The sequence below is a fragment of the Nuphar pumila genome, chromosome 10 (assembly GCF_984573655.1).
Source record: "Nuphar pumila chromosome 10, dmNupPumi1.hap1.1, whole genome shotgun sequence".
In the NCBI taxonomy this organism is placed as follows: Eukaryota; Viridiplantae; Streptophyta; class Magnoliopsida; order Nymphaeales; family Nymphaeaceae; genus Nuphar; species Nuphar pumila.
In genome coordinates, this window is record NC_143258.1 from 94,313,249 (window position 1) to 94,338,928 (window position 25,680).

At 37.3% G+C, this 25,680-nt stretch overlaps 1 protein-coding gene across 2 annotated transcripts; it reads left to right on the top strand.

Annotated features, from left to right (window-relative positions):
* Nucleotides 1-120: 120 nt before the first annotated feature.
* Nucleotides 121-24,665, top strand: LOC149827416 (plastidic glucose transporter 4-like). Of its 2 annotated transcripts, XM_090020314.1 has the most exons (14): nt 121-234; nt 371-659; nt 3,458-3,575; nt 3,834-3,901; nt 5,187-5,319; nt 5,412-5,511; nt 5,599-5,711; nt 8,900-8,993; nt 9,125-9,278; nt 19,160-19,306; nt 19,426-19,499; nt 23,026-23,114; nt 23,216-23,330; nt 24,200-24,665. In XM_090020314.1, the coding sequence occupies exons 2-14, from the start codon at nt 404-406 to the stop codon at nt 24,380-24,382; spliced, it is 1,644 nt and encodes a 547-aa protein (XP_089876440.1). In that variant the 5' UTR covers nt 121-234; nt 371-403; the 3' UTR covers nt 24,383-24,665. The 2 variants fall into 2 exon arrangements, with proteins under 2 accessions (XP_089876440.1, XP_089876441.1); XM_090020315.1 differs by lacking the exon at nt 121-234 and having other exon boundaries at nt 283-659; nt 3,461-3,575.
* The last annotated feature ends 1,015 nt before the right edge of the window (nt 24,666-25,680 follow it).

Consider the following 25,680-nt stretch of genomic DNA (forward strand, 5'->3'; position numbering starts at 1 on the left):
ATTGACATCAACTTCCACAAAAGAGTTAACATTTGTCATTTGGAGGATCTAAGATTTATGTTTGTCCGGTGGGAGGGAATTTGGCAGTTCCCTTCCACTTACAGAAGCTACGGTGGTGGATCTCTCTCTCTCTCTCTCTCTTATTGACGAAAAATACGGAATCTGCAACGCTCAGACGATAAATTAAGAGAAAAACAAAAAAATCGAGATAGGGAGTTAAAAGCCGGACTTCAAGTAAGATTTCATTCCGCTTTTCTGTTTTCGCCGTTTCGGTTTTCTCGGTTTCTCGTGATCGTGTTCCACTCTTTATTTATTTATTTATTTTTTCCACTTGCTCTCTCCTCGATTTCGTGAAAATTTTCGCGACTAGTTTTTGATCGGTGGGAGTCGTCTCGAGCTGAGAATGCAGGCGGTAGCGGGGATCTCGGGGAAAGTGAGCCTCTTCTCGGAGCTCACCGATCGGAGGATAGCCGGATCCCGTTTGGGCGAGTTGGGCGCAGGGAAGAGCTCGAAATCTATCTGCTTGATCGGCGCTGGGGCTTTTTCCGGTCGAAGATCGGCTTCGCGCGGCGATTTCATGAGCATGGGGTTGGAATTCAGCCGCGGGACTGGTTTCCGGCCGAGCACGAGGTGGAAACCTGTCCAGGCCCAGGATTCGGGTTCGTTTCCGTTCGAATTCTCGAGATTGTTGAGTTTTCCTTCCTTTTTCGTTTCCGTGATTTCTTTTTCTGAGGTTTTTGTGAACTTATCTTTTCGTAATTCATGGTTGGATTGTGGAATTTAGGATGATATAACATGATTTTTGAATGTTTTTTGTTTTTTATTTAAAATAATTTGTTGGTGATGGAATTTGAATGGATATATTGATGAGTTGATCGAATGCCTCTTGCTTTTGGTGGAATCATATGTCGGTGGCAGAGTTGATGCGAGTATTTTGATTCCAAAGGTGAAAGAAGATAATTTGTGTTGATTTTGAGTGAGTTTATCAATTTCTGAATCAAAGGAACGATTTTGAATTAGGCACACTATGCCTTGTCTGAAGGTGGCAATGCTAAATGGGGAGCGAGAGGGCGATTCATGCAGGGCGAGATGATTGCCTTCATTCTATTCTGAATTTGCGATGCTTGGCGTGCTTAGGAATTGAGTGCATATTCTGCAAATCAAAATTCCAGCATTGCCGATCTTCTGGACAAGTGCACGTTTCCAAACTGCTCCTTTGAAGCGATTTTGGATGCACCCTCTTATCCAGACAAAAAGGAATTTCTAGGATTAGCATTATGGAGCATAATGCCATACTCCAATCTCACCCACTTTGGAGAAGCGGGCATACTAGAACAACGCCTAATGTCTTGCCATTTTTCAAGAATTGAAAACTTGAGTTAGGGCAGTGGCTGCTGCATGGTTGTGTGATCTTGAGCTGGTGCACTTGGTTTGGCCATGGACCTCGCAAAAGAGGTAAATTATCTTCTCATAGAGCGTTTGAGAAATCATTTGTTTGAAGAGTTTGGAGTTCTAGGCACTGATGGCATGTATTTAGCTTCAATAATTCCTACTGCCAGATGAGCTAATAAGCTGTAACTAGTGAATTTTTCAATGTGGCAGTTTTGAATCAGCATTTATTTCAAAAGCGGATTTTGCAAAACTGCAATAGAATGGGGAGCCCTATGTTCCCTACTAAAATTAATCATACATGCATGAAGTTCACAATAAAGTTCTCATCATGGGGAATTTCCTGGAATTAAACTGTGAGTAGCTTGTATGATCTTTCTTCGAACTGTATTTTTAAAAAAATCATATGAAACACTGATGAATTGCACAAAGTGAAACCATAAAATCACATATAATGCATTTATGTCTATATGAGTTGTATAAGACATCATCAAACATCAACTAATATAGATAATATTGCATGCATATCTCACAAGAACAATATAAAATATTAAATATCTTGTAATTAAGAATATGTTGCAAAAGTCCTCTTGCGCACGAATCGACCCCCAAATTGCTCTCACGCTTCTTAGGTGCATAGGTTCTCCTCTAAAGGCCTCTAAACAAATGAGAGAATCGACCCTAGGGAGGTCTTTTAAAAAAAAAGTTAAAAAGTTGAGTTTCAGCCCTTTTAAAGTGCGCCAGACACGTATCATACGATACAACCCTATATCGTATGATGCAACCGATATGGATATGATACACACTCGTATCGTGATACAATTGTGTATCGTATCGAGTTAGGCCATAGTTACGATACGTATATACGATACAATACAATACAATACTTATAACATTATTGGCAACAACATCCATATAGACTGAAAGTGGTGAATTTCTTCTTGTAAATAAATTACCAATGAAGCAATTGGACTCTAGAATTTCCCAAGGACTGTCTTTCAGATTCATATCTATGGGGTTGATGTGGAGCTTTGTTCTTCTTGTCCATGAAAATTAATATAAGGTTGTCAACACTTGAAAATTGAGTGCGTAGATATTTGAGAAAGCGGTCCTTAGAACTGCCCCTCTTTTAGTGCCACAAAAAGTTTGAACCTAGAAAGGTTTGTCAATGGATGATATCATGAAACATTTGGTTTTGAAAACCCACAATGATTGATTATGTGATTGGGCATGTAGATTTTGCCTTCAAATGCAACTGTGCTTGACCATTATTGCAAGATGTTGCTAGAGGTAATCTAATAAAAAATAACTAAAATGCATAAAATTCAAGCTTTCAGCTGGGAGTTCTTCAGAATAGCTGAAGTTGTCAAATTTGTTGAAGAAGTCATGCTCCTGATCTATCTTGTTTGTTTTTAACAATATCTGCTTATGAACAGGGAAAAGTTGTAGCATTAAATTGCAACTTTGCAAGAAAAACTAACTGCCAATATCTGTTTGTTTGACCAAATTTGACATTTCCAATACTTTCTTCTTTTTCCTGCTCTCTGCATATTGAGCAATGAGAATATGTAAGTCTATTTTTAGGACATAGGCAACACAAACCATCTTAAGTTCTGTACATATCTCACTTCAAATCCCATATGAGGCTATCTTCCAGCTTGACCGTCACAAAAAAGAAAAATGTCGTGTAAATGGTTCAACATATTATAATCATTGACGAAGGGTAATGGTCTTTTCATGATCTTTTCTTTAATCCGGAGACTCCAGACAATTTTTTTCTCTAAGAGACATGGAATGATTGTATAGTCTATAGACCTCTTACTGCTTCCAAAAAAAAAAAAAAACTGAATCTATAGAGGTGGGCACTCATGAACTGGTACACCTACATATGTGGCGTATTTCTTTCTTCTGCTCTTATCAAGGCATTGCATTTGATTTTGGAAAATGTTTCTCTGGAATTTGGACCGAGGTGACTTTATCAGGATGTTTGTTTTTCTGAGCATCACTTAGGCTGTCTTCTCTACACATCTATCCTCAGAGGAATCTAAAAAAATTGGTATTTTCTTAGCAGATGGAGATTTGGAGGATGATGGCTCCTATACACTCCAGAAAAAATCTTCTGCTTCAGTTCTGCCATATGTTGGCGTTGCCTGTTTGGGTGCTATTCTGTTTGGGTATCATCTGGGGTATGTTGTTACTGAATTGGGGATAGAGTATTTGATGTGCATTGTATTTTTAAGGAGGAAATATTCTTAGGTGTTGCAGGTTATGCCAGTTTTCCTTTTTCTCTTCCGTCCCTGTACCCTGTAGTATATGAGGTGTGACGTTATTTTTTCTGTTTTCCTTTCATGAATGTGGTTGTTGATATGGGTTGTGCTGCATGGAATTTAATAGGATATCATTAGTTGGTTTGCATGATCTTAACTCTTTCTTTTGTTTGACAGTGTGGTGAATGGTGCACTGGAATACCTTGCAAAGGATCTTGGAATTGCTGAAAATGCTGTAGTACAAGGTTATAATCAAGAATACACCAAATAGTTGGAAGGCATCTTCAATCTTTATCTTATTGTGAATGGATATTTATTATGCATTTTGTTCTTCATGGGAATCCCCTGTTCATTGTTGTCATTGTTAAGATATGTATAGTTTGTACCTATGTCACATGGGTGCGGGTGCGGGGATTCGGCACTTCCAAAAAACCCAGGTGCGGGGGTGCGGCAGGGGGAAAAATGTAAATATATATATATTATCATGTATAGTGTATATGTATGAATGTATGGTAGTTGTTAAGGTCCATGAAATTTATGCCCAACTTACTTTTTACCATTTTTTTATCTTATATGGTTGTCCCCAAAGATGAAAGTGATGAGTTGTGGAGCCTGATTCATTGTTTTTGCCCTTGCAGGAAGGGGGGTCCGGGGGCTCCCCCGGCGCGGGTCCCGCTGCGCGGTCAGCGGGCGGGGGTCTAGGGGGGGCCTCCTCTGGCGGGGGGTTATAGGGGAGTAGCGCCCCCCCCCCCCCCCCCCAAAGATTTTTTTTTTAAAATTACGCAGCCCATTTCATAGGGAAAAAAATTTAAAAAAAAAATCCAAAAAAAAAAATGGCCAAAAATGACCTTGGGTGCGGTCAACGCACCCAGGGTCGGGTTGGCCGCACCCGGTGCCGCACCCGCGTCGACGCGGGTGCGGCACCCTGCTAGCCGAATCCCTGTGACATAGGTTTGTACATATATATAGTTATATATATACACACATATATATGTGAATACATATGCATTATGTATATATATATATATATATATATATATATATATATATATATAAATATATATTTATATTATTTTTTTGAATGTATTTTTTAGGTCATTTGTATTTTTATTTTTGATGAAGGGCATTTAGGTCATTGGACCATATAGCCGTTGGGACCTCCCAACGGCTATATTGGCCTCTTCTTTCCCTTGTCCCTTATATAAATATGGGACATCTTGTCCCCTTTGTATTATGATTTTCTTAGAGCATTGGTTATGAATAAAATATTTATTTTCTAAAGTTGTTTGTGAGTGCTCTTTCTTTGGCTTTTAGTGGCCTTTGTGTTTGTGCCCATTGTGGGTTGTGTTTGTGCCTCTTGTGAGGTGTGTGGGCCCTTATTCTACTTCATTACAGTCATGGCCAGCTTTTTGATTTGATGCATCCTCTTTTTTTTCTTTTTGGTTCTTTTGATTAGTAATGTACCTATCCTGCTCCATACACGCAATTCTTCTATTCTTGTCTTTAACATACATAACACATGCTGGCCAGGTTGGGTTGTTAGCACAACCCTTGCGGGTGCTACACTTGGTTCATTCACTGCTGGTGCATTGGCTGACAAATTTGGTAGGACAAAAACATTTATATTAGATGCAATACCACTTGCTGTTGGTGCATTTCTATGGTTCGTGCAGCTTTTATGGCTCTCCTTGTATTTTTTTGAGTTTGTAACTTCTACCAAACACTTTAATATAACTTGTGAGAAATTTATTCCAGTGCAACAGCCCAGAGTGTACAAACAATGATAATTGGACGCTTGCTTGCTGGGATTGGAATTGGAGTATCATCTGCCCTTGTGCCACTTTACATATCCGAGGTAACTATCTTTAGAACTTTATCTAATTCTTCTTTTCTTCTTTTCTGCATACGGAATTTGGATTTAACATGGTATTTGTACTTCCAGATATCACCAACCGAGATTCGTGGTTTTCTTGGTTCTGTCAATCAGCTGTTTATCTGTGTGGGAATCCTTGTTGCCTTAGTTGCTGGATTACCTTTAGCCGGGAACCCTATATGGTACATTTTTGTTGCATTATCTTCCTATGTTGTCATTCTAGAGACCCATTTGTTTTTCCTTGTATCTCTTTCTTTTCTTTTAGGATCTATGGTGTGCACGATTCTTGTTTTTGCCACTAGTTTTGTTAGTTAAGAGATATCAAATTCTATCCAGCTAAACACTGTAGCTAGATCTGATGCTTAAAATCACAGTAGCATAAGAAAACTAGAACAAAACGGAGCCTCAGCAATAATTCCCAACTTAGAAATTCTCATCAATTTTCACACCGTGCATGTTCTGTGTTGTGTGGGTTTCTCACTTGTCCACCTGAGCTATGTTCCTCTTTGTTTTTTTCCTTAGTTTTAGCATGGACTATTATAGACTGTCTCTTATGCGTTTTTCTTTTCTTCACCGAATACCTTCACAGCTAGATTTCCTTTGCCAGTTATGACTAATATTGCTATTTTCGTGCTTGGTTTTGGGCCATTGAGCTGTGCCTCCTCTCAATTAACCTAGATCTTGAAAGAGTCGTGGACTATTAAGATTATGTTGAACTTCTTATTTTCCAATCTTAATGTTCACGTCAAGGTTGCTAGACTAGGAAGTGGAAGCAGAAAATGATATGGGAGGCAAAAGCGGGAAGCAAGGCATTTTAAAATTTATAGGAAACAAGAAACTAAGAATCAATATAAAAGCAAAATGGAAATCGAGACGGAAGCAAAATAGGAATCTAATGAGAAGTGAAATGAGAATTGAGTAGGAATATGATAAAAGCTAAAATAAAAATGACTATTTTTAAATATTATGATCTTTTAGTGTAGAAATTAAATTCATCTCAAAATCTGAAAATGATGGTTACCAATTTACTTGGAGCACATGAGGTGTGGAATGAGAGGAAGCACAGAAAACATAAAAAGAAGTGGAGAGAAACACATAAAGAAGCATGGATTAAGCATGTGGGAAGCATAGAAGATGCATGGAAGAATTGAGATTCTCATCAAATTTTAGGGGTATCATACTTCCTAAGTTAGCTTCTGGGATGCGTTCTTCCCACCTATCTAAGAAACTTTTGGTAACTTTGGTTTGCATTCTTAATCTTTTGAACCAGGAGTAATGGTTTGATAACATAATTTTTTTTTTTGCCTTTTGTCCCATATCTTTACCTTGAAACCATTTCTTCTCTAGTTTTGCATGGGGGATGTCACTGGTGAACTTTAGGAGAGTACAACTGAATAACATCTCTACTTTCACCTTGTTATTTCCCTATGTCGCAAACAAATAACCACTTCCATGCCACCTATGACATTTTTCTCTAGAATGATATGTGCTCCTTGCACTATTTGTGCATTATGTAAATCTGGGACCACAATTCAGAATTTGTTAAATTCACATGCACTAGTGTTATTCTCATGTAGTAATTCCTCAGTAGATGAGGGGGAGGTTCCAGATTGAATGCATCATAGAGAAATTCCTTCATGTCAACTATGTCCTACAAGCTTTTTCAATTTCATGAGGCAATATACATTTGCATTCATTTGAGATCAGGTCATCTCATGTGTCAAATAGAGAAACATAAATGTGCTTTTGGGTTTGCAATTGCATAAAACGTTCTTCTATGTAACATGAGTACAGGTATGGGGACATATGTTTCCTTGCACCCTAATTTCTACTGGAGCACGTATGCACACAACCATACACACATGCACTCACATCTTTTAATGGATGTTAGAAAGGTCACTAAATTCGTTGGCCGCTGCCAAGTTTTAAATTCCTTGATAGCTCTTTGTCTTGGGTTACACCATTAAGGAAACTTAAAGGGAGTTCACCATTATGGGAAATTGTGAAGTTTAAACAGAATACATGTTGAAAGTTGTCTTACATTCCTAAAGTGCAATTGATAATTATGCCTAACATTTTTCATAAATTGACTAACAGTTACTTGTTGAACTGCTGTAGTGTTCCAAAATTTGTTGGTGAACTTGTTGATATTCACTGAAGTCTATGGACATTATCATGAAATGCACACACACATTGTGTCTGCACTCAGCAGCATCTTGAAACATCATTTTTAAACTGGATCAGCACCTAACCTGGTTGGCTCAGTAGGTTGACCAGTTTTCTACCAAGTCTCTGTTTTTTCAAGCCCTACCTTGAAGTATTAGGATCAGCATTTTAAAGTACCTGTGACACACAGGTTTCTGAGTTATGTGAAGACATGCTTGTGTATGTTTTGAGGAATGACAGGAAATACCTTTGGAGACCACCTTGTCCAGTATCATCCTTTTTGTATCCTTAGAGGTGTCACTCGCCATTGTTGTGTGCCCCATCAGTGTATGAAAGAGGACAGAACTGGGTGAATAGCTTGAATTGCTACCTACGTCACATGGGTATGGCTCAGATATGGAGATACAACCATTTTTATGAAGTTTTCAATATGACTAGCATCTAAGGGGATAGAGAACAGGAACTAAAATGGAGTGTCTGTGTGACATAAGTTGCTACTTAAGCTATCATGAGAATGATACGGATTCATCGCTTGGTAGACAATGTTTCCAACAAAATCCTAATCTGTATGACTTACACTTTTGCCTATTCAATTTTAAATGGAGTGTTTGCCTAGGGGCTACGAAACAGATCAAACATGGTGATAGGCTAGGCTTTCCTCCTGTATTTTGTTCAATCAGTTGAAACTGCTATTTCACTCTGTCTAGGGTTTTCTGTCTTTCTGGTTGAATTGATGCCATTGAAAGTTGCTTGATTTTATAGCTTTATGAATGATTAAGGTGCCTTGACTAAGTATATTAAGATCATATTGTAAAAGTTTACTAAATCTTGTTGAATAGTGTAGGTCTTGTAATATGGAGATGTACCATATGCATCTTTAGGAGTGTGCTACCCTTTCTTATATGTACATAAGATTATTTATGAGAGTATTTTTGTATTTTACCAGTTGGTTAGGGAGTCAACAATTTTTGTCTTTTTTGTGTAACCATGAGGGGTCGACCCCCATAAGATTGTATCCCTATTTTCATTCTTAGTTAATGAGGTTCATTTGCTTCTCTTCTATTTTTTTCTTGGTTTGTGCCCTAATCTTGCCCTAATGCTTGAATCTCAATAAATCTCACTAGTTAACAGAGAGCGGGTGTTTTTGCATCTAGTTGTTTTTTATGTGCTCTGATTTTTAATAGCTGCATAACCTTTTATTCAGGTGGAGGACAATGTTTGGTTTAGCAGTTCTTCCCGCTGTCCTGATGGCATTAGGAATGGCCTTCTGCCCAGAAAGTCCGCGGTGGCTGTTTCAGGTTCTATTCCGTTACTAACTACTCCATCAATGCATACATTTTCATGAGTACCCATGTTCCATTAGATAACACATGGAAATAATTATTTTCTCCATATTTATCACAAGCATGCCCAACTTTATGAAGTGCAGCAAGGAAAATTTTCTGAAACCGAAGTAGCTATTAAGTCACTCTGGGGGAAAGAGAAGGTCGCAGGAGTCATGCATGACTTAAGATCTGGAGGTCATGGTTCTGTGGAACAGGAGGCTGGTTGGCTTGATCTTTTCAGCAAACGCTATTGGAAAGGTAATGGTCATTGACTTATAATCAACATTTTGAACTTTGATGGTGTTTGTTCTCTATAGCCATTTTAGAGTTGTCAGTTTCTCAGTATAGATTTTTTCTGAAAATGGATCTAACTTATGTATAGCTTCAGTTAGACCAGATCCAATCTATCATGTCAGAGGTATATTTCTTTTTGGATCCATCTGGATTGAAAGGCACCTTAGACACTTTGTGGATCAAATCAGTATTCTTCCTTTGCATATGTGTGATACAGAAAAATATCTTAGATGCCTGCTAAGACCTGAAAATGACACGTATGCATGACCTGGATATAGATCTAAATTCCAGGTTAGATCCAAATATTGCATTCATTGGTTTTAACCTTTTAACTGGGTAATCTCTGGTCCGTATGTAGTGATATGTTGATCTTAGGTTGGGATTCAGCTGATTGAGAACCAACCAAATAGCGGAATTCTCCTTAGTAGTTTATGGGAAATAGGAGAATCATGATGTCATTCCTAATCAGTCACAAATATCGGTATCAGCTATATCTCAACGAGGCTATTTCTCATTATATTATAGGTTTGGTGATAAATCTCGGAGCTTAAAAAATATAAAAAATAACAAAAATAAGTAAGAAAATATCATGTTTAGACAAAAAATACATAAATAATAAAATAAATAAGTAAAAATGTAAAATAAAAAAGGAAAACATATTTAAAATGTAAAAAATAAATAAAAACAGTAAAATTAATTGATAATATCACAATATTATCAAATTGGCGATATTTTTAAAATATTGTGCTATTATACCTATTATTATCGTTTGCTGAATTTACAGTGATAATATCGCGTTATAAAATATCGCCGATATCTGTAACTATGTTCCTAATACATTTAGTTCTTTGGACATGTCGTGATTTTTTACTTTGTCTCCATGGTTGAGTATTTGATTTCTTGTCATGCTTGTTCTCAACCTAAAACTGAACAGCTAAGATCTGATCAAACTGTTAGAGAAAACCTAAAATAGTCATGATATGCCATGTTTAAGATTTTTAGTTCTTTGGACATGCCATGGTTTCTCATTTTCTCACATGATCAAGTATTTGATTTCTTATCATATTTGTTCTCAAGCTAAAATTGGAGAGCTCAGAGCTCATTGAGCTGTCAGCAAAAACCTACAATAGTCAAGTAAACAACTGTAATACATCAAACATCAGAATTCATCTCAAGAATTCAAATCATTGCAATGACTTCTAGTATTGATGGAAAGATCCACAGGGCTGTTTCTCGTGATGAATGTGCAAGATGAATGTATATGGGTGAATTTCAAAATATTCTCTCTTTTTTAGGCATCATGGTGAAAGTACTTCATGGAGGGGATATTCTTTTACTTAATTTACAAACCAACATGGAGACATGCATAGAACCTCTAAAGTATCTTCTTTTATCCTGTTCTTATCATTGTTCTGTTAAAACTTCTTTCCTTTATGGTTTGTTAAAAATTATGGATATGATGTGCTAGAATATGTTAAGATATGTTATGCTATGCATATACATAAATGTATATGTATATATGTATACATATACATATATGTATATGTATATTTAAAGGTTGTAAACCGAAATACCCATCAAGGGTATTTTGGTACTTTCACTGTAATAGGCGTCAGCCCAATAGGGGCTGACAACCCTTTTTATTTTTTCCTTTTCCTTTTATTTCTTTTTTGCCTTTTTGTTTTATTTTATTTTATTAAGTTTTGGGTTACTGGGAGCACCTCCAATATGACTGTTGGAGCTGCTCCCAACGGTTAGAATTCTCACCGTTGGGAGCAGCCCAACAGTCACATTGGGCTGCCCCAACAGCCCCCTCACTTGTTCTATAAATTGGCCTTGAAGGTCTTGTATTTGTTTAACATTCTCTTGAGTGATTTTATGCAATATATTATTTTAGACCCGTGTGTGGGTGGTTCGGTGATTCAATCAAGCATTCTACTTGATTGTGAGTGTGCTATTGCATGTTCTTGCATGTGTATCGGATTCTATCCACTTCATTACATGGTATCAGAGCTTTGGTGTTCCAAAGGACGTTTGTTAGAAAGGAGGTCGTGATTAAAAGAAGGATCTTGGTCTTGGGAAAATTCCGGTTGTTGCATCGGGAAGCGGATCATTTCCGAAAAGGCCTTGTATCACTTTCTTTCTCTCTCTTCTACTCTTTCTCATCTTATCTTGCTTTTTATTTTTCGCTTGTTTTAAATGGAGAATGAAAGGGAAATTATTGTCTCCATTCTCATACGCCTAAATAACACCAACTATGTGATGTGAGCATCCATAGTAAAACATAAGATATGGGAAAAAGAGCTTTGGGGGTTGGTTGACGACACTGACAAGGAGCTTAAGCTTATCCTTATAAAGTTAGAAAATGAAAAAGAAATTGCGCTTCAAGGAAAGGAAATGGCTAAAACTGTTTTCGAATATGAGAAAAGATGAAAAGAATGGAGGATGGATCATTCCAAAATTATTGGATGGCTCATCAATAGTGTGCACATTTACAAATGTTCTAGTTTGGCGAAGTTTGACTTCGTTAGTGATGCTTGAAAATATCTTAAAGACATGTATAGTCTTAAGGATATTGCGCATATATGTAATGTCCAAAATAAAGTAAGGACAATGACTCAAGGAAAGATGAGCATAAGAGAATACTACAATGCCCTCTCTCTACTTTGGGATGAATTGACTCTTCTTGAGCCAAAGTGGCATTGCCGACAAGATATTGAGCTCCGCGAAAATAAAATCAAAGCGGAACATTTTTATCAATTCATAAATGGGCTTAGACCCGAATTTGAAGGAACTAAGTCAGCTCTTCTTTATAGAGGAGGGGTTCCTTCCATAGTTGAGACACTTGAAGAATTAACGATGGAAGAGAATAGATTGAAAAGGCCATCAACTTTTAAGGATAAAGAATCCGTGCTTGCTATGTCAAAGCCCGAAAACCATACAAAGAGTTATAAACCACCTCATTTTGTAAGAAATGAGAATGGAAGAAACCCCAACAACTATGAAAAGATGGGTGATCATGAGTCAAAGAAAGGTGGAAAAATTATTTGCTACCATTGCTATGAATCGGGACACATCAAACCATTTTGTCCCAAAAGAAAGAAAGAGGATTATAAAGAAGATAAAAGAGTGACTTCGATGGAAATGAGTGAAGTAGATGACTCCAAATGTATCAGTTCGATCTCTTTAGCTCAATTGATGGAGGCATTGTAACCTATGTTCAAAGCTCAATCTTCCTCGTATTCGGGAACGACCGTATCAACAAGTGACAACCATGGTAAGACCTTTTGGATCTTAGATTCCGGTGCTTCATTCCATATGACTCCTGATGAGTCTATATTATCCGAATGCAAGTTTAACTCAAATGATTCTTGTGTTTCCACTGCTGATGGCACCGCTTTAAAAATCAAAAGTTTTGCTATTTATCAAAAAACACCTATATTTCACATAGCAAATATTAGAGTAATACCAAAATTAAATTTAAACCTCCTATCGATTTCTCAAATTGCGGACTATAGTTGTAAAATTGTTTTCTTATTCAATCATTGTCTAATACAGGATCTCTAGTCTGGGAAGCCGATTGGGCAAGGCCAAAGAAGAGGCGACCTCTATGTTATGGATAATCTTGAATTGCCAAAACAACTTTTTTGTAATTTTGTGAAAAAGAAAGATGTAGGAATTTGGCACAAAAGACTAGGACATCCTAGTATGAACAAATTACAATTATTTTCATTTCTTTCAAATTGTAAAAGAGAAAATTTTGTATGTGAAGATTGTATTCTTGGCAAAATGAAGTCTTTACCTTTTAGAATAAGACATCTTATAACTAAGAATCCATTTGAGCTTGTGCATTCAGATGTATGGGGACCTGTCCTAGTCATATCCAAAGGAGGTGTTTCTTATTATGTTGTATTTGTGGACGATTATAGGAAACACTCTTTGATATTCTTTTTAAAACACAAATCTGTAGTATTTGATTGTTTTAAAAAAATTCATAGTTATATACAAAATCAATTTAAAACCAATATTTAAATTTTTAGAACTGATTCTGGGGGAGAATTTGTGTCAAAAGAATTTAAAAATTATGTTGACTCAAATGGAATTGTACATAAAAAATCATGTCCCTATACTCCTCAACAAAATGGTCTTGTTGAAAGAAAGCATAGGCACATTATTGAAACCACTAGAACTCTTCTAGTATCTAGAAATGTTCCAATTTTTTTTAGGCTGAAGCTGCCCTTACGACAGTCTACTTGATAAACAGAATGCCCTAAAAAAATATTGAAAACATTTCTCCTATTGAAAAACTTTGTAAAATGTCTCTCGATTACAAAAGATTAAGGGTTTTTGGGAGCAAATGCTTTGTTCTTACCAACAAAAATGATAAACTCTTTCCTAAAGCCATTCCTTGTGTATTTTTGGGCTATGCCAAAATCCAAAAAAGATATAGGTGTTATGACATTGAAAGAAACAAGTTATATGTTTCTAGAAATGTTACATTTCTTGAAAATGAAAGCGGGTTTACCAAAGATAATATCCAAGAAAGTTGTGATTATTTGTTCCTCTTTGACCTTGTCAATGACAAGAGTGAATGTATCCATGAGAGTCAAAATATTCATGAAGCAAATGAGAATATGAGTAGGAGTCCTTACAATGTGGACCTACCTCACGATGATTTACAAACCTATGCTCGTCGTACTGAAGATCACCCACAAAGTGCTTTAGAAAGATACTCCCAATGCCAAGAAGAAGATTCTTTTAACCTTAGAAAATTCATAAGAATTTTGACAGCTCCTAGTAGATTCGTATCTTATGATTCCTTTGAACCTAAGTTTAGATCTTGCCTAATGGCCATTCACTCGTATTCTGAACCTCAATCATATCATGAGGCTAAACACCGACATGAATGGATTAAGGCCATGAATGACGAGTTAGAAGCATTAGAGAAGGCAAAAACTTGAGAGATCCAAACATTACCTAAAGGAAGAAAACCTATATGATGTCGATGGGTTTACAAGGTAAAAACCAAGTACGACGGAACATTAGAAAGATGTAAGGCTAGGCTAGTAGCCAAGGAATACAATTAAGAATATGAGATTGACTATGATGAGTCATTTGTTCTTGTTGCTCGCATGACTACCGTTAGAACTTTCATTGCTATAACATCAATTAGAAAATGACCCATATTTCAAATGGACGTTAAGAATGCCTTCTTAAATGGCAACCTAGATGAAAAAGTTTACATGGATCCTCCTCCTGGTTTGCCTTTAGCACATGGAAAAGCTCTCTGGTTACGTAAGGCCTTATATGACCTAAAGCAAGTTTCAAAAGCTTGGTATGATAGGTTCAGTGATGTGATGACTCAACTTCATTTTAGATCTTGCTTTACTGATACTGCATTGTTTGTTAAGTTTTCTAATGCAGGAATGATGATTTTTCTACTGTACGTAGACGATATGATAATCACCAGAGATAATAAGTAGGGAGTTAACCATATCAAAGATGTGCTTAAAGCCAACTTTGATATGACATATCTTGGTTTTCTACGATATTTTCTTGGAATAGAAGTTGCTTACTCAAATTGTGGTTATTTTTTGTCACAGACTAAATATGCAACATAAATCATTGAAGGATCAGGACTCTCGGATGAGAAATTGGTCGACACTCTAGAAGTCATAAATGCCAAAATAAAGATAGATGATGAACCTTGCAAGATCCAACGCCCTACAAATAGATGATAGGGGCTTTGTCTTATCTCTCTATTACTCGCCCTGATATATCTCATGCTATTCATTATGCTAGTCAATTTCAGCATGCTCCCACTTCAGTACATATGAGTGTTGTAATGAGAATTGTTAGATATATTAAAAAATCTATTAACCTTGGCTTGTTTTTATCATCATCTTCATCATTAGAAGTCATTGCATATTTTGACTCTGATTGGGGAGAGGATGTCAATGATAGACGCTTAACCACTGGTTTATGTATTTTTGTAGGTGTTTTTCTAATCTCATGGCGATGCAAAAAACAACTGAATGTGTCACTCTCCTCAACTGAAGCTGAGTATCGGGCCATGGCAACCAATACGTCAGAATTAGTCTGGTTGAGACAACTTCTCGAAGACTTGGAGGTTCATATTGCAGAACCTTCAAAATTATGTTGTGACAACAAGAGCGCTGTTTACATTGCAAGCAATCATACATTTCATGAGAGAATGAAACACATTGAGATGGATTGCCACTACGTTCGTGAAGAGTTCCTGCGAAAGACCATCACACTACCGTATGTTCCATCAGAATACCAACTCGCGGACTTCTTCACCAAAGCGCTACCATCACCAAGATTTCACTTCCTACTAGGCAAACTCTCGGTGGTTGTACCTTGAGTTTGAGGGGGGGTGTTAAGATATGTTATGCTATGCATATACATAAATGTATATGTATATATGTATACATATATGTATATGTATATTTAAAGGTTGTAAACCGAAATACCCATCAAGGGTATTTCGGTACTTTCACTGTAATAGGCGTCAGCCCAATAGGGGCTGACAACCCTTTTTATTTTTTTCTTTTCCTTTTATTTCTTTTTTGTCTTTTTGTTTTATTTTATTTTATTAAGTTTTGGGTTATTGGGAGCAGCTCCAATATGACTGTTGGAGCTGCTCCCAACAGTTAGAATTCTGACCGTTGGGAGCAGCTCAACAGTCACATTGGGCTGCCCCAACAGCCCCCTCACTTGTTCTATAAATTGGCCTTGAAGGCCTTGTATTTGTTTAACACTCTCTTGAGTGATTTTATGCAATATATTATTTTAGACCCTTGTGTGGGTGGTTCGGTGATCCAATCAAGCATTCTACTTGATTGTGAGTGTGCTCTTGCATGTGTATCGGATTCTATCCACTTCGTTACAGAATATAGGGTATTTTCATTTTGAAAGGATAAATCTTCGAACTGAGCTGATCCAAAAACTAGGTGTTTGATAATTGAAGGGAATAACTCCCCAGCAAGCTGATTGAAAAAGATAAAAGTTTGATTTCCATTGAAATACTGCCAAAGCCATGTAGCACCCAGATAGTTCTCCTTCAAGACTAGATCTGGAATGACAATTTTGCTATGATGACACAAAGAGGTTAATAAGAGCTCTACTGTTTTTTTGTGGACGTATACACATTCTTTGACCTTTACTGCAAACTTTTTCATGGATTTTTGGAGTGTCAGCAGTAGAGTGATTACCAATATCAAAACAATACAACTTTCACAAGCAAGAAATGTCTTTGAAGATGGTACAGCCACTAGTAACAACCTTTCATCCTTTTTTGGGATATGATTGCACTAAGATGAGGGGATTTTGGCTAATAAAGGTCATCTTCAAAGGTTGTGCATTTGGAAAGGAAGGCCTTTGGTGAGACATCCTTTTCAAGGGTATCTCTAGGCCCTAGAGATGCTTCAACCCCAATGCTTGCTTTTGTTTTTTCTTCAAAGGATCAACCCCAATGCTTATGGAGAAAGTCTTACTGTAAGCCTTATACAAACTTAGGATTGCTTGTTCAGGATATAGGGGCATAGGCACCCAAACTTTGGACGGGTGCTCTATTGCTTTGTGGGCAACAATCTTTTCACAGCTCATTCCAGGGCCCTCAGGTTTGTGAGTTCATGTCCAGCTTGTTCTCCCATCTCCCCAGGTTGCAATTTTAGATATGCTAAACCAATGGATGTATATCCTTAAGGCCCCCATAAAATCTGACTAGTTTTGCATACAAAGTTCCTCAAAGGATCACCCACCAAAAGAGGGCATTAGCCATCTGATTTTGTGTTCTTTTTCCTTTTTACCTCTTTCCTGTGCATGTCTTGATTCTCACCTGAGCATAGTTGCTGCCTTCAGCTAAAATGGGAAGAACATTCATTTGTGTCAGAAAGTGGTGTACATGGAGGGAGCAAAGGACTATATGATTGACAGTGCTCCAAGGTCCCAAATGCCTATAAGGAGTCTAATTTCATTAAGCCATCAGTCTGTCATTACCATACACGAAATAAAGTTGATCACAATCAAAGTTAAAAATATTAAAGTATTAAATCTGTGAGTGCTGAAACATGTAAAGCACTAAGGCCGCAGCAAGGGGATAAAACACTATGGTGCTAAAGGCTTAGATAACTTGTCAAACAGGAGGGCAAGCTCATGTTTATCTCAGGAAATCCTCTCAATGGGGCCGGACACCTATCTCCCCATTTTCAGCTGTTGATCCAGCTCTCCAATATCCATCTACTTGCTCGTTGTTGAGGCAAGAGTTGTTAGCTACTTCAAAACATTGGTTTGTGCCTTAATCATGTTGTTTTGCCTGAGTACATTTCCTTTGAGATGCTCATCAAAACCAATTAAGGGGAGCCAATAGGAGCGGGTGGGGCTACTGAAGTTTTTTGAAGTTGGGTAAGTTAATTCTCTTACAGTTACAGAAGCTTAGAGAGTTTTTGATTATGCACTAAAGGCATTAATTCAAAGGTAGGGGAATTATGGTGGTCTAAGCAGCTTGAAGAACTGGTTCATCTGTGCGTCTCTTAGCAGCCAATGTTTCTTGTTGAGGGCAAGTGGTCATGGGCATAGTCACAAATAACATTCTCGGGAATTTCTTAGCAAGGGAAAATCTCGGGAGATTTTTAAAATTCATATTTCTCTCGGAAAATTCTCGAGAAAATATTGGTTTATGAAAAATATTATAAATAAATATATGATAGAAAATTTTCTTGGTTTTAAGTATATTACACCTTTAAATTGTAATGGAACAAATATGTGCACAAATAAATGCCTCTTATGGGCTTACAAGTATACAAAGTGTGCACAAACACAAGGCTTCACAAGCCAAATACAAAAACCACTAATGGGCTGAAACAAAGAGTCACACAAATCACTCAAAAGAGAGCACACAAGATTTAAAAATAAAAAAATAATTATATTAAAATGCTCAAGTGAAGTATACACAAGAAGGAGCCAAAGGCCCCTTTAAATGGCCACAAGAGGGGCTCTTAGAGCCGTTGGGGAGCTCCTAATGGCTATAATTATAGTTGTTAGGAAACCCCCAACGGCTCTATGGTCATTTGACCATAAAGCTCTAGTCAAACAATAAAGGACAAAAAAGAAATAAAAAGAAAAAAATAGAAAAAGACAAAGCTGCCCCTAATGGGCTGCACCTATTACATGCGTGAAAAGACAAAAATGCCCCTAGAGGGCATTGCCTATATATATATATATACAAGAAAAACATATTTTAACATAAATATCAGTACAATGTTGCACAATATGTATAAACAAATTCATAATATGCCTATCGGTAGATACTGACCGTTTTAACGTAGGTAATGTGTTATTGCGTAGGGACAAACTGTATTAGTCTCATTGTTTAGGAGAAATTCATTTTTGACTTTAAAGAGGGGCGATTTTCCAATATGCTCTGCTGATTAAAAAATATTCTCTGCCAATAAAGTCGCGATAGTTTAACGATAATATCACAGTTTTTTCAAAATCAGCGAGATTTTGAAATCTCGCGATATTAACGGGAATGTTACAGGCTTTATTTTAATCGCAATAATATCACGAGATTTTGAAAATCTCGGCAATATTTGTGGCTATGGTCATGGGGAATGAGGACAAAGGTTGGAACCTTGAAAAAGATGCATTGTTTTATAGTTGGTACCAAAACTATCCTTAGGGTTCACTTCTATGTGTAGTCAAAAGTGTTACCATGTGCATTAAAGTTTAACTTTTTCTTTTCATACCATTTTTAAATTTCTCAAATGTTCATCTAATTAACTTGAGACAGTATACTTTCTGACTGCTATAACAAATTGCAGTGGTGAGTGTTGGGGCTGCACTTTTTCTGTTTCAACAGTTTGCTGGAATTAATGCCGTGGTATACTATTCCACTTCAGTATTTCGTAGTGCTGGAATTGCTTCAGATGTTGCAGCAAGTGCCCTTGTTGGGGCAGCAAATGTTCTTGGTTAGTCTACAGTTCTACTGAGTTTCTCTGGTCTCTATTTTTCCTGTGTATGGAAGTTTTGAAATATATGGTAGTTTCCAGTAAATATTGTTCTTATCCAGTTTGCATGTATTTGGCAGGAACTGTTGTTGCATCTTCATTAATGGACAAGAAGGGAAGGAAAAGTCTGCTAATTACGAGTTTTCTTGGAATGGTGAGGCCTCTTTCCTCTTTCCTCACCTAATAGGGAACAAGTTTGTTTCCACCATTCAAATTTTTTTTACTAAGAGGTACTTCTCTTAATCTAAGGAGGTTGCTATTATCTTCTTACTGACACCTTAATCTGGGATTGGTTAATCTTAGGCTTTCAGAGGTTCATGCTGTCAACTTCACATGATAGACATGATCTTCTGGGACATTTACTGGGAAATAGATGCAAGTTGGAAAAGCACAGTGGGGTTTGGATAAAATAGCTGAACCAGTTGGTCTCCCACTATCTTTAACTGTGGGATCTCCAGTGTTGCTCTTTGAAGTGGTACCAACCTCACTGGTTTCTCAGGAAACGGATAGTGTGTGTGGTCAGTCTTGCGCAGCTATATATATATATATATATATATATATATATATATATATATATATATATATATATATATATATATAGAGAGAGAGAGAGAGAGAGAGAGAGAGAGAGAGAGAGAGAGAGAGAGAGAGTTAATATTTGGTGCTATTGAAGGCACAAAACTATTGATCTGGAAATCCTAGCTTCAGGCTTTATCAACTCAAACTGACCACATGGATGTGTTCAGCATGGATTGTTTGTTAAGGATCAAACTTGGATCGTGTTATTTCAGTCTAAAAATAAGATTTTTTGAGTTATGAAATTTTAGTGCATGTTGAGTCATTGATTTTTGAAGCCCTTTAAAAATATGCTTACATGTCACAGTCACATGATTCAAAACTCACTTTCTACTAAACAAACCTTGTAGATCACATCTATAAGGTCCAATCTACAAAAAAAGCCTAAAAAATATGAAAAACAGGTGATTTGTCCTCAATAATTCTGTGCCTTCAATAGCACCAAATATCCTAATATTAACCCATATATATGTAGATAAATCCGATGACCTTGACCCTCAACTCAGGCACTTGGATTGGTCTTAAAAGCCTGGTCCATATACAACTATGCCTCATGGAGACACTGGATACGGGGATATGCCCGTTTCATGAAGTTTTTAATATGACTACTATATGAGGGGATACAGAAAAGGGGCCAAAATGGAGTATCCACGTGACATAGATATGCAGGGCTCACTAGGTCCGTTTATGACCATAGTGTTCAACAAGTCGGTGAGTTAACTTTCTTAATTTTTGAATAATGAATAGTTTCATGATAATGACCATGTAATGTACAACTTGAGGGAGGTTGTTGAGATGTGACCTTGGATCAGGTCTGGATTCTGATCCAAATCCGAGTTGTATGTTATGTTTTATTTATTCTTTATTTTTTGTCTCTTTTTCCCTTTATGTTTTATTCTATTGTATTATGTTCTTGAAGGCAGTTTTGTAATATGTCATATACATCAATATAAAGGAAACAGAAGAGCGCACGTTGCCCTTTTGTTGGGACGTGTGGGATTGCAGCCTTAATACTTCTTGTTATCTCCTTTTCATTGCATGAGTGCTTTGGGTAATCATTAATGGTACCAAAAATTAACACCTATATAGGAGACTTTTTTCTGAGGTCGCTTAGTAGGTCAGGTAATCGATGCTCCTTTTGTCCCGCGTCCCTTCAATTTTTGTAAGTGTCGTTTGGCTACACATCAATGAAACTTGTTGCTTACACTTGCTGGACCCTATTGGTTTGTGTTGTGCTTGCTTGTCCATGCGTCGGTTGGAATGGTTTGTGCGTGCTTGCAAGTAACTGCGTGCATGGTTGAGTGCTTGTTGGTGCATCACCTGAGTGGCTTGTGTGATGAGCACCCCTTCGACATTGCTTTGCTCCTCGTCTAACCTCTTTTTATGCAAGATACAGATTGGGCATCCGCCATTGGTGGTGGCCTTTGCTACTTGCCCACATAGCTAGGCTTACTTAGTGCTCCTCACTAAGTGTTGCACGGGCTAAGGTTCAGCCTGTGACAATTAGAATGTTGCACACCCCGCAGGTTAGCCACGTGGTTGTACAGGGTTGTGCCTGAAAACTGTACACTACAGTGTTATCAGTATCATATTGTATGATACGATACGATGTATCATAGTATCGTTGTGGTCCATGCGATACGATATACCCCTTGAAACTTTAATGCGATGCAATATTCAATTATTTTAAATTTTATTTTATTTTTGTATTATGTGATTGTTATAATTTGTTTACTCAAAACCTTTTTCTTTTGTTTGTTATCTAATGTGACTCTTTAATAGTAAACCTTTTGTTTTTGTTAGTTTGTTACACTATCATTTCATGTTATAGTAGTACATGTGCATGTTTAATTGTTCATAATGCTTAAATTTGATTTTTTTTTCTATTTTATTCTATGATTTTTTTCTTTTTTCTTTTTTTGTATTTTTTATATTTTATAAATTTTAAAATAGGTTTTTTTCCGTATCTTTCGATACGGTAAGATACACCCGTATCGCCAGACCTTCTGATACAGGTTCCGATACGATAATTACAATATTGGCACACCGTATGCATTTGGTCCCATAACCCGATGCTGCACGGACGTGCTGGGCCTTGCTGATACACTGCTGCACAAGGCTTGCCTGTCAGCTGCCGTAGCTTGTCGCTGCCCTACTCTCAATGCCCCGCTGCCACTCACATTGCTGCCTCGCTCCCCAACGTGCCAAATGTTGCTGCTGTTGCGCAAAACCCCGCATTTTGCCGCTTCAGTGTTCCGTGGCACACACGTGCGGTGCAGCCTGTGCGCATTGTACAAGGCTGTGCACTTACTGTGTGTGTGCGGTGCCGTGGACACCACACACTCTGTGTGCACGCTGCGTGCGCATTGTGCCACGGGCGTCACACGTTTTGTGCGTGCGCCGTATGTGCGTCTGTGCTGCGGGCGTCAGACACCTTGTGCATGCACCAAGTGTGCCTTCATGCTGCACAGGTCGAGTGCACTAGAGGCATTTATAAACTGTAAATAAGAAGTAATGTAATTTTAGAGATAAGCTGTTGATATTTACACTTAAGGAGATGACTCCTCTTTTGGCTGGATGTATGATTTGCTCCAAACTTCTCTCTTGCCTTTCTCCTCTCTATTCTTCTCTTTTTTACTTGATAACATTATAACTTGAACGACCAAGATACTCCTGCCAGCAGACCTTGGCAACCCTTAACAGCTGGCAGTTTGCTAGTTTGAGGCTGTCTGTTATGGTGGCCTGATTGCATGTCATGGAGTATAGTTAAAGTAGTACTGGTTCCCCAATACTGCATACTGGTTCTTCTATGTTGCACATAGGGGTCATGCTGGAGTCCAAAAAAAAAGTTTCAACAGCTCGCATTTTGTGCAAATATATTACGCATGGCTGGGGAATACAGGCATCCTTTATTATTTTTTGACAATTTTTTCATGAAACTGTGTCGTTATCTTTGTGTGGGTGCCAAGATGATTGCTTGCGACTTGCGAGTATGACTTTAGCATCAGTTTGTTTTTCTCATTAGGTGTTTAATTTGTGAAATATTGGGCGTGTTTCCTTTTTAATTGATGGAGTGGATTGTTATTTTCTTAAAATCTTTTTAGGCTGCTTCAATGTTGCTACTCTCTGTGTCCTTCACATGGAAGGCGCTTGCTCCTTATGCTGGCAGCCTTGCTGTTCTTGGCACCGTATTGTAAGTATTACATTTTCATTATGTGACTAATTCTTCTTTTCAATACATTGACCTTTTCTTTTCTCATTTTATTGAGATTCTAAATTGTCTTTATATAATAGGTACGTGTTATCATTTTCATTGGGTGCTGGACCTGTGCCCGCTCTTCTTCTTCCAGAGATATTTGCATCAAGAATTCGAGCCAAGGCAGTTGCATTGTCAATGGCAACACACTGGGTAAGAGACCTATTTCAGTGATTCTTAAATGGTTTATGTGCTTGTAACTTCCAACAGCCCTTGTCTCTATTTCTTTTTTTTAATAGGCAAGCCCTTATCTCTAACTGAAGATTTTGCTCAATTTTAAGAAATCTATATTTGGTGAAAGAAAGGTATTCTAGGACAAAGCAATGTCTGCAGCTTATTTTCATGATTCAAAATAAGTGAATTTATGCAGATTAAAGTCAAATTTGAAATTGCTAAACTGTTGCACAGTTTCTTTGCACAGAGTCCAAGGCCTTCTCTTTGGAAAATAATAAAGATTTATTATAGAGTATGTATCCTTCAAATTAAGAATATTCATGGAAACACTGTTTCTTGCAATAAGAAATGTCCTTGCCCTCTGTAGAGGAGAAAGCACAAACTTTGATGACGTGGAATACTTCCATATCTAAAAGTGGAAAACCCTATTTTGGAAAGTAATAGTTATGCATTTGGGATACCACAAATGTTTTCTAAATATTACCTGTTCGTCAAAAAAAAGACTGATGGTCTTTTGTTGAATTTATTGACTTTATGTTGTTATTTTCATCCTAGCGAAAATTTGTGCTGATGCTAAAACAAATTCCTGTTTCCAGAATCCTTGATTTTTCAAGCTATCACATGATGGTTTCATGAAAATTGCTTGATCATATGCCTATAAAATCTTCAATTCTGACTGATCTGGAGACTACACCTATAAGCAAATGAAAGCAGTAGCTGTTTATAAAGTTGTAGCAACGCTGGGTGTTTCTGTCATTTTCTGAAACAAGGGGTGACATACGCTATGCATCTTCTGGCAACTACACTAAATTACAGAAACCTTGAAATGATTTTTCTATCTTTTGCAGGTTTCAAACTTTGTGATTGGTCTCTATTTCTTAAGCGTAGTTAACAAGTATGGAATCAGTAGCGTGTATTTGGGATTTGCTTTAGCATGTTTGCTTGCTGCTCTGTATATTGCCGGCAATGTGGTTGAGACCAAGGGGCGGTCGCTGGAGGAAATCGAGCTGGCTCTTAGCTCCAGTGCTTAACTACCATATCCATCTTGCTTAGAGTATCTTGTAATATGGAGAGTTTTACTATGCTAATGTTTCCCCACGTCGTAGGAGGAAGAGAATTGAGATTGCGGCACCATATCTTACTGAGAACGGTTTATCATGATGGGAACTTCTTGCTCTCTCAGTTTTTCAAGAAGCGATTTTTTTAAACACGATAGTGTTTGTGATTTGGCAATGTTAGTTTGCCTGCTGCGTTAGAACATTGACAGAATTTTGTAAAACTGGTAACTTTTAATTCTAGAATTATCATGTTTCAGTTTTTATGCTTTTTTTGGCTTTCCTGTTTTCTATTAGGTTTCCTTTTGGCAAGTATAAACTGGGTTAGACCAGAGTTAGGAGAAGCGCCATAGGAAATGGGGAAGTGTGCTTTCTCGAAGCACGTTTCAGAAGCGTGATGCAAAATGTTGCGTTTGAAGCGCAAAAAAAATTGGGCATTTTTTTTTGTATTTTTTATTTTTATTTTTATTTTTTTTCTATTTTTTGCTTCCTCTTCGCTTCTTGGTTCGCTCCCTAGGTTGCTTTCGAGATGATTCTTGATTCGCTTTTAAGTCATCCCCATGCTTTCTGCTTCCTAAAATTTTAAAAGTACCTTGCTTTTCGCTTCCGCTTCTTCCACTGGCAACTCTGGGTTAGACCCTCCTGAATATGCATCATGTTTTTCTTTTGTTACTGAGCATACTCTCATTCTAAGCTGAAGTTCTTTATGGAAAATAGCAGAAGAATCAAACTACACCAAAATGAGATACAGGATACGAATATATAGCACCTGGGAAACCATTAAGAATTTCTACTACAGGACATGCTGAGAGTTCATTTTCCATACAAAAGAAGGATCCTTTGCTGGTCAGCTGGAATGGCTAAAAACTGGTTTGTTGCCTTGGCAGGGTCTGAATGCTTAATCTTTCGGGATAATCACATTCTCACTGTTTACTCAGTAAAAAAAAATCGTGTGATAAAATTAGAATACAGGAAAATCTTGGTATATTATACTAAAATTCAAAGAAAAATAACGGAAAGGACTGCAAAAATATGAAGATATACTAAACACTTGTCTAGTCAGTATTCAATGTGGGTAACTTGGTCGGCTAACTCCCACTGATCTGAGGATCCAAAATGAGAGTCTCTATCTGAAACCTTGACCTGTTTAGAAAATGGGTTGGGTCTTGGGTTTGAAAATTTGTGACCTCAGCGGTTTGTAGTCAATTTTTTTTCTAATACTCGAATCTATTGGTTCTTTAATGCAGCAAAACCGAGCTGAACCCAAAACCTGA

Bases quoted from the DNA above. Each gene is read 5' to 3' on its own strand.
- LOC149827416 (XM_090020314.1), top strand. From the start codon at position 404: ATGCAGGCGGTAGCGGGGATCTCGGGGAAAGTGAGCCTCTTCTCGGAG. The intron at 5,320-5,411 runs GTTCGTGCAGCT...AATTTATTCCAG, and splicing joins GCTGTTGGTGCATTTCTATG to TGCAACAGCCCAGAGTGTAC. The intron at 5,712-8,899 runs GTACATTTTTGT...CCTTTTATTCAG, and splicing joins TTAGCCGGGAACCCTATATG to GTGGAGGACAATGTTTGGTT.